General features: G+C 34.2%; 2 protein-coding genes across 3 annotated transcripts; both read left to right on the forward strand.

Moving 5' to 3' along the window:
* Nucleotides 1-2,266: 2,266 nt before the first annotated feature.
* Nucleotides 2,267-9,746, forward strand: LOC117925055 (VIN3-like protein 2). Of its 2 annotated transcripts, none has more exons than XM_034843874.1 (5): nucleotides 2,267-2,394; nucleotides 2,550-2,631; nucleotides 3,873-4,563; nucleotides 7,694-8,013; nucleotides 8,287-9,746. In XM_034843874.1, the coding sequence occupies exons 2-5, from the start codon at nucleotides 2,613-2,615 to the stop codon at nucleotides 9,471-9,473; spliced, it is 2,217 nt and encodes a 738-aa protein (XP_034699765.1). In that variant the 5' UTR covers nucleotides 2,267-2,394; nucleotides 2,550-2,612; the 3' UTR covers nucleotides 9,474-9,746. The 2 variants fall into 2 exon arrangements, with proteins under 2 accessions (XP_034699765.1, XP_034699766.1); XM_034843875.1 differs by having other exon boundaries at nucleotides 2,267-2,388.
* Nucleotides 9,747-11,509: 1,763 nt separating this feature from the next.
* On the forward strand, nucleotides 11,510-12,537 carry LOC117925607 (ribulose bisphosphate carboxylase small chain clone 512-like). Its single transcript, XM_034844671.1, has 3 exons — nucleotides 11,510-11,905; nucleotides 11,989-12,120; nucleotides 12,207-12,537. The coding sequence occupies exons 1-3, from the start codon at nucleotides 11,759-11,761 to the stop codon at nucleotides 12,435-12,437; spliced, it is 510 nt and encodes a 169-aa protein (XP_034700562.1). The 5' UTR covers nucleotides 11,510-11,758; the 3' UTR covers nucleotides 12,438-12,537.
* Nucleotides 12,538-12,607: the final 70 nt, after the last annotated feature.

The raw sequence follows: 12,607 nt of genomic DNA on the forward strand, positions 1-12,607 counted from the left end.
AATATGTTTTCCCATTTTTTTGTTTTAAAAAAAAATCATTTTAAAAAACAATTATAAAACAAACCTTATGTTTTCGAGTTAATCAATGATTTAATAATATGCATGTACAAAACAATGTGATATGTGATTTTTTATTTATCATTACTCGTTAGTTTATTAGTATATATGTTCAAAATATTGCATGAAATTAATCTAAATTTACATTATATAAGTCTTAAGTTTGAGTTTTTTTTGTTTGTGGCTTGTGAATTATGATTTTACAATAAATTTAACAACATGAGTGTTCAAAATATTATATAAAATTTTAAAATATATTAAAAGGTTTAATATTATGAACCTTGAAAAATTACTAGTATGCTTTCTAAGGGGCTTTTGAAAAAGCATCTATGATAGATTAGTATGGAAAACATTATTGGGTGGTTTATTTCCATAAATATTTTATTATATATTTATAGAAGCTTAATTCTTGTTTCATTCTCTCTTTTAAATTTTTTGTGGGTCTCCCACCATTTAAAATACAGCCCTTAATTTAAAAATAGATTAGCAAAAAGACAAATAAAAAAAATTCAATTATAAGAAACCACCATCCTTCCTTTTTCCCCATCTACCCTTCAAAATTTCAACTATTGAATGGTGTCCATTTTTTTTTTCATTTCCTTATCAACATTCTAAATTGAATTGGTGAGTTACATTTGAATGATTTTTTTTTAAAAAATGAAAAAAAAGAGAGTTAAATAATAGCTTAAAATACAAAAATAAAAATAAAAATTCATATACATAGATTCGCCGATCAAACGTAAAAATAAAAAATAATTTTGAGTCCGTTTTTAATCTAAAAATTTAAATTAGATATTTGACAAAATTTTAAAAATACTTTTAAAAATTTTAAAAATTACTTATATTATTTTTTGAAGCAACATTTAATAAGTGATTCTCATAAAAACCATTTCAATGAAAATATTTTCATTAAAATTAATTTGAATAGAAATATAGTCAAACACAATCTCAATCTATAAATATTTATAACAAAATTATAATATTAAAAAAATATTAATATAGTACATAAAAAAGGTAATAAGTATTTATATAATAATAATGAAATTTTTTTATTTTCTTGTAAAACAAGAAAAATAGAGAGAGAGAGAGAGAGAGAGAGAGAGAGAGTGAGGGCTTGTGTGAGTTGTCCATTGAGATGATAAGTAAAAAACCAGTCATATGAGAATGGGAAGGCATGGGAAGCATTATAATTAGAGAAATAAGTGAGCAACCACCTTTAAGAAAATCATTCAAAACCCTACTTTTTCCCCTTTTGGCAAGTTCTTGCTTGTGCCTACACCCTCCTCTCCCCACTACCTCTTTTTCCTCAACCCTTTTTCATTTTCCTCCTATAAAATTAGCCTAATCTCATAGTTGCCTCCTTACTTTATCCCAAATAAAATTTTCCCATTTGCTCAATCCTCAATCACCTTAAAAAAAAAAATATATTTTCCTAAAAAAATTGGTTTCTTGATATATAATATTTCTTAGTAGGAATATATTTATTATTAGAAAGGGGTATTATTAGTCCTTTATATTAGTTTTTATTATCCTTGACACCCTTGTACCCAAATGAGTGGGCCCTTATTGATGTGGACCTCTTGTCTCTTCATCATTTCTCTTGGGTTAATTATTTTTTTAATATTTTTCATAAATTTCTTTTATTTAAAAAATAAAAATTTGAAAAATAAATAAAAAATAAGAAAAGGTATTTTTTTTGTATTTTTAATAATTAAATTTAAAATGATTTTCTTTATTTTAAAAATAAAATTAATTATAACCCTTTGGCTAAATACCCATGTAGGTGGGTCCCTTATCAAGATCTTGACCGTTAATTGGTTAACTATTTTTCAAATATTTAATTTATAATACGCGCTTTTACCTAAATTATTATTAACGACTTTTTAAATAAAGCTCATAATTTATAATATTTTGTCTTTTTCATCACCGTTTTATCATATTTAATTGTGCTTTACCATTTTTCTGAATTTTGTACAAAATTTCAAATAAAAACAAAAGTTTATCAAAATGATTTATTGATCGAGGAAGAGTGAGGTCCATGGAAAAGATTAAAGACTCCACTACAGAATAAAAAATCCCCCCAAAATAAAAAATAAAAAGAAAAAAAAAATAAATAAGAAATAAAATATAAATAGATAGTGAAAAAGAAGATGACATGCCACAGCGGCTTTGGCTCTCTCTCTCTCATGGTACCCTTCATATTTATTTGCAACTTTTCTCTCTCTAACCTAAGCTTCTTCTCTCTCTAGGCCTCTTCGAATCTCCCTTTGCTGCTTCGGGTCCTGAAAACCCCATAATCAGGACCCATTTTTTTTCATGGATTCCATCTTGGTATTTGTATGCCTTTTCTTCTTCGGCTTCTCTATCTTTCATCACCCCCTTTTGTTTTGTTTTTTCTCTTCTTTGATTTGATTTAATTTTTGTGAATTTTTTAATTATTATTATTATTTTTTTGTATATGTGTGGTGGTTCTCAGGATTTATCTCTTGCAGGTTCACAAAAGTTGGGGTCTTGGTGGTAATGTGGTGGGCTGAGTGTGGTGTTGTTCTACGGCTATGGATTCTTCTTCTGAGGGTAACCCTCTTCCTCTTTCTTTCAATTTGTTTCTGGGTTTGTATTGATTTTTATTTTGGAGGCTGGTATTGGGTTGGCCACTGATTGGTTGATGTGTTTTTTCCTGTGTTGAAGGGTTAATAAAAGTTGAATCTCTTGATGGATTTGTAATCTCCATGATGGTTAGATTTTGATGAATGTTGTGGTTTTTGTGATTCTGATGTCTTGGTTTTGATTATTGTTTCTGGGTCTTGAAGGGTATTGGGGAAAAATTGGTACTTGTTGCTACCCTTTTATTGATTTATTTTTTTATTTTTTTTATTTTTTTTATTTTTATTTTTTTATGGTGGTGATTTTCTTTCATTGATTGAGGTTTGGGGTTCATCTTGCCTTCGATGGCATCCAACATTTTGTGATTATTTTTCTTGATATTATTGTTAGTGGGTGCTGAACTTTTAGATTTTTGTTTTCATTTTTGAAGTAACTTTATGAGTTGGTAGGCTGCCATGAATCTGCCAATAAAAATGGCAGTGGTTTCTCTTCTTATTATTATATCCCTTCATTATGTGGAGTGGGTACTTACTTTATGCGGAAGAAGTAAGCTTTTCATCATTTGAGCGGGTTGTATACTGCGGAGATGCCACCACATCAATGAACCCATGTGGCACCCTTTAGGAGAAGTGCAGAGGCACAAGCATTTCAAAGTCAAATGAAGATCAGCCTATAATTCTTTATTTTAATAGAAATCCTATCGGAAGAGTGATTCCACAATGGAATCTTCATTCAGTGTTGTGGGAGTGTCGTGCAAAATTGCCACTCAATGTAGTTGGGGTGTCGCTGTTAATCCAAGTCATTGTTAATGCAGGACAACCATCTTTTAGTACACAAACAGTTATTATTTTGATTGATTCATGATTTTTTAATGACAATAAAATAAGATCTGAAATTTGTATCTCATGGCTAGAAATGGAGATGGATATGATGGTGATTTGGATTCAATATTGGTTTGTTTTTCTCCAAGAGTTCTGGCTTATTTTCTTATTCCATTTCTGGTTTTCTTCTTTTTGACATGAGACATAGAAATGTATCAGAACAGATTTTCATAATTGGGAAAAAGACATTTGAGGATTTTGATAATTATGTCATGAAAATTTCTCTTTAATTTCTTTTTTTTTTTGGGAGATTTTATGGGTGTTTATTTTTGGAAAAAATTGCTTTTTTGATCAGTTTGATTCTATAATTTTTTTTCCTTATTACTTCAGGCATTGTGTATGATCCATCAAAAATCAATAAGTTGAGTATGGAGGAAAAGAGAGAACTTGTCTATGCAGTGTCAAAGTGGTCACGTGGTGGCCCTGAAATGCTACAGTCATGGAGTCGTCAGGAGATTTTACAGATCCTGTGTGCAGAGATGGGAAAAGAAAGGAAATATACCGGCTTGACAAAGTTGAAAATTATAGAACACCTTCTAAGAGTTGTTTCTGAAAAGAATTCAGTGGAGCAAGAGGTGGTTACAAACCATGAAATAAATCATGAATCACAGCCTTCAGCTGCAACTAACCAAAGGACTTCCAAGAGGCAACGGAAAGCTGATCACCCTTCTCGATTACCTGTTGCGGCAAACAATCATTCAATCAGTAATGGTGATGGTGATTTAGGCAATGCTATATACTGCAAAAACTTAGCTTGCAGAGCTAACTTAAGTCGAGAATATGAATTTTGCAAGAGGTGTTCATGCTGCATTTGTCATCAATACGATGACAACAAGGATCCTAGCTTGTGGTTAACTTGCAGCTCGGATCCTCCCTTTCAAGGTGTTTCCTGTGGCATGTCATGTCATCTTGAATGTGCTTTTAAACATGAAAAATCTGGCATTGCAAAGGATGGGCGGCATGTGAGACTAGATGGGAGCTTTTATTGTGTATCTTGTGGGAAAGTGAATGATATGCTCGGGTAAATTTCTTCTGCACAAATCTTCTATTTCTAGTATATTGAATAAAATTTGCTTTAATTAGGATTTTCTTATATAGTTTGTATCATAACATTTTCATATGGTTTTGAAATATTGCTTGCTCTTAATTGTCCTTACTTGTTCATATGTCAAAAGCATGTTGGTTTTCATTTGAAGTTTACAACTTCACTGCCTGTGTTTTATGTTGTGAATCTATCATTAGCTCCTTTTTTTGGGCACACATGTTTAAATCCACTCTTCTAGGTGTTGTCCAGTAGATCCGTAGGGAATGAAAGAATGTCTTTTGCCAATTTTATTGATATCTTGTGCTTCCAATAAGGTGTAAGGGAGGCTCATTATTTTTTATTTGTCTCTTAAAACAAATATTTATTTTGGCTTGCATGAGAAATAACTTCATAAATGTAATCTCTTTCTCTCTCTCTTCTTTTTTTTTTGTAATTTAGTTTACTATTTAATAATTTTTGTAAAATAAAATTTCTAGTTTATCTTGTCAGCTGGATTTAACAGTGCATGTGATTGAGTTTCAGCATCAAGTCAAAATATATGTTATTTTTGTGGTCAAACATAATTTATGGTGAAGCACTTGATATTGTTTCCTAGATCAACTGTAGGATCTGGTTATGTTCAATGGATGGTTTTCGGTGCCCTGAGGTCAGCTTTAATCAAATTGAATATATCTTTGCTTTTCATAAGGGTCATTTCCAATCTACTCATAGGTGACAGCCAAACATTTAACACTTTAGTGCAATTTACCTTTAGCAGGTGGCATATTACATATTTGCTTTGTGCTATCTATTTTATAATTTTATATAGCTACTTTCTAACATGATAGTGTGCAATGCGGTATTGTGCCACATATTGCTTATCCCTATGCCTTAAAAGAAAATTTTCAGCTCATCCTTGGATCCAGTCATAAGCTTTTACATTGCACATGCTTGTATGCACAGACATGAAGGATCCAGTTGCACAAGGTCTTGTGTGGGTGCTCATGTGTGAGAGCACATGTGACAGAGGAATAGGAGATTCCGTAGACCTAGCCACTTTCACCTTTCTGTGCATGCATTGCCTGTTATTTCCAATTCTTACCTGAAATTTATAGGCATTTTGATTTTATTCAAGTTTTATATTTGAAGGAAATTTAGCTTATCATTGTGGTTCATTCTGTATAATATTGCTCTATCTATCTATCTCTTTCTGAGACAGTAGCTTATCAATTTTTTAAATTAATTTCCCAAGATTCAGGGGAAAGAGAGAATTAGTTCCCAAGGCACTTTTAGGGGAAAAAGGGTATTAATCTGGTAGAGTGACTATGTCAATTAAATACCATTGGAAAGCCCTATAGAGTTAAGGTTCTATGCATTTTATGGAGCTTCGTTTGGAGTTTTCTAGAGAAGTTTTTACAACATTTCAAGAAATGGTTGAGCTAGACTGATTGTGTTACTTGAGAATCAGAGTTCACCTCTTTTCTTGCTTATCTCAATTTCCTAAATGAGCTTTCAGTCCTGCTATAAGTCTCATAGGATACCATTTACTTTTAGCCAAACAAGTTGTTAGAATGACATTTATTTTCATCTTGATAATGTAAGTTGGGTGCTTTGGGTACCTACGCTTGGGAGCTGTTCCAATTTTCTGTATCCCTTTGGCATTCCTATTGGTTTTCATTTATCTATTATTATTGTTCCATTATCAGCTTTTTGTATCATAGAAGATCCGCTATCACCTTACATTCATTTTTTCTTTCTTATTTGGGGTAAACTGTAATATGTAATTTTCTCTAAAAAGACCATGATTGACTCTGGTCAAAAATCAATATTATCCAATAGTTGCCTTGAGTTTAGTTTGACTTGGCCTGCACCATAACTTGCCTTTATCTCATGTGTTGGCTAGTGTTGCCACAAAGAATTGCAACCTTCAGAAATGGTTCTGTCTTTCTTTGACATAGATATCATATGAGACATCACTATTCTTGCTGATGGAGAAGAGGGAAGAAACATGGTACAGCCTTTGGAAAACCTGCTATATGTTTTTGACATGATAACCGGCTGTATTTGTTCTTCATCTCTTCCACCCCAAGTATCCTCAGGGACAGCATTGGTAGGTCTTGCCTTGAGAATCTCAAAAGCTACTTATGAAGAGTCTAGGTGCAAGATTTCAGTATTGGCATTTGTCACCAGAGACTAGGATGAAATCCATTTGGTAGGTTTCTGGTTTTTTAAGCTGCCCTTGATTATGTACGCATTAGTTTTCCTAGTAGTGGATATACTGTATACACGGTAGTCCTATGGAGTGTGCCTTGTGGGTTTCCCATTAAATGTAAAAAATGGTGAATTGCATCTTGTTCGCCCTAGGTAAAATCATCAATGTTGGAATTATTTTTCTTTCTCTATTTATCATAACTATTTTTGTACTGAATTCTCCCTAGTTAAAAAGGCTCTGTTTTCTTTCCTCCCCCTCTTTCTCTTTCTCCCTTGTTTGGCTGGTGATTTTCTCGTCTTTGGAAAGTAAACAGATTGTTGAGCAAACCCTGGGCAGTTCTCTCCGTGCTTTTATTTTTATATTATAGGTAACCTATCCCAATCCTAGAGGCAATCCAAATTTGCTGGACATTGTCAATGTCCATCCTTCCCAATTTCTGGTGACATTGCAGGACAATTGTTAAGCCTTTTGGTAGTCCATTTTTTCTTTATTCTAATAATTAAACACCCTACCCATTTTTTATTTTTGATTTTTACTTTTCAGTTTATAGGAGGTGATTTAATTAAGTTTGTTACCATTGCGGATGCCTGTTGTTTTGAACATCCTATGAAACCATGTTAAAATGGTTTCGGTATTTGATGGATACCGTCAGATGGTGGTGCTGGCAATTGGGGTAGCTGTCTTGCTGTTGGGTTGGAAAAAAAATCCAGATGGTGGTGAAAACCTTCCATGTTGTTATTGACTATCTCTGGGTTGCAGGTTTTTCTATTATTATTATTTTTTTCAAAGTAGGCTTAGACTTGAGTCCTAATTGGGGTTCCCATGAAGTGCAATATTGGAAATTCAGCACCTTTTCTTTTTCAAGTACCCTGGAGAAGTTGAAACTATCTGATTTGGATTCATTCTCTTATGCAGATGCTGGAGAAAACAATTGATGATGGCAAAAGAAACCAGAAGAGTGGACATACTATGTTACCGAGTCTCCTTGAGCCAAAAGCTTCTGAATGGAACAAAAAAGTACCAGAAGCTTTATGAAATTGTTGAGGAAGCTGTCAAGAAGCTTGAAGCAGAAGTGGGTCCTTTAACTGGTCTACCTGTAAAAACAGCACGGGGCATCGTTAATAGGCTTTCTTCTGGCCCAGAGGTTCAGAGGCTGTGTGCCCTTGCATTGGAGTCGCTGGATTCCGTGCTCTCAAACTCTCACCCGCGTCCAGCACCCGGCCCTAAGATCCAAGGTAATTTTCTCTTAGCAATGTGATACTCGAACCATCCCATCATCAGAGAAACTGACTTCTTGTTCTCGGCAGTGACCTTCCAGTCTTTGATTTACTTTTTTTTTTTTTAATTTTTATTTTGTTACTTAGTGAAAACCCTGACTTGCAAGTTATCCATTTCCTCATCATTCATGTTCATGGAAAATTTTCCTCATATGGATGAACTGCTTTTATCTTTATTTTGGTTCCTATTAAATGGTGATAATAACCATTTTATGCCATTCAATATTGCAGATGCCGGTTTGGTAGCTCCAAGCATCAGATTTGAAGATATCTGCTCAACATCTCTCACTGTGATTTTGGGTTCAGAAGATTCATCGACAGACAATGTGATCAGTTACAAATTATGGCATCGCAAGTCTAACGATTTGGAGTATCCTGCCGAACCTGCTTGTACTATGTTGGCACCCAACAAGAGGTTTACATTCTCTGATTTAACTCCATCCACAGAGTATGTTTTCAAGGTTGTTTCCTTCCAGGACACAAGAGAGTTAGGCATGGGTGAAGTTCAGTTCTCGACAAGCAGCAGTGGAGATGACATCCCAAAGAGTTTGGTAGCAGAGAGGAGTCAAAGCCCTGCCACCAACTGTAGCAGCCTATCCAATCCTTCCTCTGTGGAAGACGAAACTAATAACGTTACTCCCTACCATGACCAGAATGAGAATAGGGAGGACAATTATCCGGGTTACTGCAAGGGCACTGACAAAATTGTTTCTACAAATCTGTCTAATGAAGCAACGAACTGCACTGGCACTGATCAAGAAGGAAACCCAGCAGATTCAGTTTTTGTGTCAGATGATGAACGCGATCTGAGGGTTGTTGTCTCAATGCCTAAAGTCCTCAAACCTGACAACAAGCCCTCACTCGAATGCCAGATCATAGAGGAGATGAGCACTGATAAGGAGTCAAATACTCCTGTTCGGACTGGCATGGAATGCGTGCCCTTCATGGGTAGCTCGGAAGCTGGCCTGCCCATTACTCCCTGCAAGCTGGAAATCTTCAAGGACGGTCTGGGGAGGAATGGGAGGCCTAAACCTAGCACCATGGATCTGGACGATGGGTCTGGAAAGGGAGACGAGCCCCAAGCTGGCAGCTCATCAAAGAAACGAAGCGCAGAAAGACAGGATGAGGAATGTGCGGCGAATGGACCTTCTGACAGGGACTTTGAGTACTACGTCAAGGTGATCAGATGGTTGGAATGCGAGGGTCACGTCGAGAAGAACTTCAGGCAGAAGTTCTTGACCTGGTACAGCTTGAGAGCAACTCCACAGGAGGTCAGAATTGTGAAGGTGTTTGTTGATACTCTCATCGAAGATCCAGCATCACTTGCAGAGCAGCTCATCGATACCTTCACGGAGACCATCTCAAGCAAGAGATCATCTGTCGTGCCCGCCGGCTTCTGTATGAAGCTGTGGCATTGACAGGTTCAGAATTGGGTCCTGCAATTGCATTGAATGATTTTTAAGCACAAATCCAAGCAGGGTTTGTGTGGTAGTTGTGATTCTTTGGATCCCCAGAAAATGTTTCTAACATTTCTTCATTTAGACTTATCATTATTTATATTGATCATTGTCCTTTGCCATTTTTATTTTGATGTAAGAATCTTTAGAGCTAATTCTATTTTATAGAGCAGTTGGCTGTCTCATTCAAAGATAATACCATTCTGTTTTATGAATTTGATGTTATTTTTTGTATCTTTTGGGATGATCTTTTAGCTCTAAGAACTCTTCTATATCATAATCCATACAATGCAGGTGAAATATTTCGACCAAGGCCCAAGGGTTTGCTTGCTTTGTTCTATTGATTACTTTTCAGATGTCTTGTTTCTTTTGATCTTTAATTTGTTCCTTTTTCTCTTCTATGGATGGGGAATGTCCAATCTCCCACTCTTGTTTCATTTTCATTAATTATTTTTTTTGAATTGCTTTTTAAAGAGACATTTGGGCCAAAAGTGGAAATATTCCCTACTTGAAAATAATCTTGATCTTTTTAAAATCATAAATATAATCTCATATGGATAAAAAAAAAAAAAAACCCTCTTATGTTATTTTATAAAAAAATGTTTGATAAAAAGTATTTTTGTTTAAAAACATTATTCTTCTTGTTTTGAAAAAGGCAAGGTCATTTTCTTAAAATAGGAATTATTTGACATTTTAGTCTAAGAATAAAAGTTTGTTGCTATGAAAACCAAATCTCACTTTGATTACGATTTTGATTTCTTTTTTAGATGATAGTATGATTAATCTCTATTCTCATCTTACTTTCCTACTTAACCTCTATAAAATAATACTCTTAGTATCAAGAGAAATTATCGTCAAGGTTATTAATTTATTGTAAATGAATAATTTAATAATTTATCTTAAATAAATATTTATTAATTTATAGTGTTATATTACAAAATTAATACATAGAAGTTTATAAGATTTTAAAAAAGAATAAATAATTTTTAAATGTGAAAGATGAAAAAAACTCTTAAAAGGAAGATATGATATCAAAACTTAGAGTTTATTTGGGAATTGTTTTTTAAGACATTTTTTGGTTCTCCTGAGCAAAAAACAAAGTGTTTGTAGATAAACATTATTTAGTTGTCTTCTATTATTTTCATTTGATTTTTAAGGATTATTTTAAGAAATAATTATACAAACATATAAAATGATTAAAAATAAAACATTAGATATAAAAAATATTTTTAAAATATATTTAAAGATAGGTTAAAAATATTTTAGATTTCCAAACAATCTTTTATTCTATAAAAATCAAAAAACAATTTTTAAAAACTATTATCAAAAACCATTTTTCAGAATTATTTTAAAAAATAGTTAACAAATAGGCCCTTAATATCTGATAAAATAAAGAAGCTTCTTATATAAGGATTTCAAGAACATATTATAAATTTTTGTTTGTTATTTTTTATGTATTTTATCAATTATTAATTTATATTTCCTTAAACTCATAAGATTTCTAAAATCATTATCTTATGCATTTGGTGAAATTATTAATTTAGTGCATTGACCGAGTTGAGATGAAAAAAAAAAAAATTATTTAAATGAGACTATTAATAAACGAAGTTTTACTGTGCCAAATGCACCTTAAGAGTTGACCGTATAATTTGTGACTTCCCTCTTTTTCAAAAACACTGAAATAGAGAATGGAATGAGAAATCCATTTCATTTCCCATTCATTATTTTGTAAAGTCGACTCTTATGGAAACTGAATCCCACTTGCCAGAACCTTGATTCCTATTTTTAACATTGATATTAGTTCTCCTATATTTCCATTCCCATGTATTTCCATTCGGAAGACATTCGTCGTCTGAGCTTGTGATGGGGGGCTGGTGTCAGGGTTGGCAGCAGAAACTCCTCCCTGGCACTATTACTTGGTGGGTCCTAATAACTCCTAAAGCCTTCGTCTTCACGCCAAGTGTGTCACGGCCAGGAGAAGGAGGTGAAAAGCCTGGAGATGGTGATAAAACCAAAGCCAAGTGGCCTAAACAAACTCTCCATAACTTCGACTTCATCGCCTTCTCAGCACTCCTCACCCTAACGGACTCACCTCAGCTTACCTCACAACGCTCCTGCCGTCTGCTTTTGTCTCTTTCTCCAACCATTTCTGTCACTTTGAACTAATAAACTATTAATCACTTGAACTGCCACTTTCTGTGCTCTCCTGTCCCCTCTGTTTCGCTCTCTTTTTAGGCTAGAGGAAGATGGCAGCTGGAATCCTCTCAGGTCCGGTCGCAAGTTTCGGCTATGTTGGGTTGAAGCCCCACCAGCCCAAGCTGTTTCCGGCAAAGGATTCGGTTGCATGGAGCCGGAAAACTGTGTCAAATGGTTCTAAAACTCATTGCATGAAGGTAACGTATTCTAAATTCTGAACCCAAAACCAGTCAAAATCTATCAGGGTCTATCTATAGTTCTGTTTTCTCTAATTCTACAGACATGGAATCCAATCAATAACAAGAAGTTTGAGACGCTCTCTTATCTTCCTCCTCTCTCTGATGACTCGATTGCAAAGGAGATAGACTACATGCTCAAAAAGGGTTGGATCCCTTGCCTTGAATTTGACGAGGTGAGCACCCCTTTCATCATAGTTTGACAGATTAGAATTGCTTCCAAAACATACCATAAACCCAGTTTCTCCTGTTTCCATGTCAGGTGGGATATGTATTTAGGAAGAACAGCCAGATTCCAGGCTACTACGACGGGAGGTATTGGACATTGTGGAAGCTGCCAATGTTCGGGTGCAATGATGCCTCTCAAGTCCTGAATGAGATTCATGAGTGCAAGAAAACGTACCCAAATGCTTATATCCGCTGCTTGGCATTTGACAATGAGCACCAGGGTCAGTGCATGGCCTTTGTCATTCAAAAACCCACCTGCAGCTAAGGCTTTTCAGTTAGTTTTCCTTCAGAAAGTGGCGTTTGACGATCAGCTAAACTTTTCTTGTTTTTGAACTTACTATGGTATGAATAAGGTGGTTGAACTATATGTGGCTTATTCCAAGGAGATGCAATGCTGCTAAGCTAAAATAATAATTTATACGATACAAAAAACTG

Source organism: Vitis riparia, chromosome 11, assembly GCF_004353265.1.
Source record: "Vitis riparia cultivar Riparia Gloire de Montpellier isolate 1030 chromosome 11, EGFV_Vit.rip_1.0, whole genome shotgun sequence".
NCBI classification, from domain to species: Eukaryota; Viridiplantae; Streptophyta; class Magnoliopsida; order Vitales; family Vitaceae; genus Vitis; species Vitis riparia.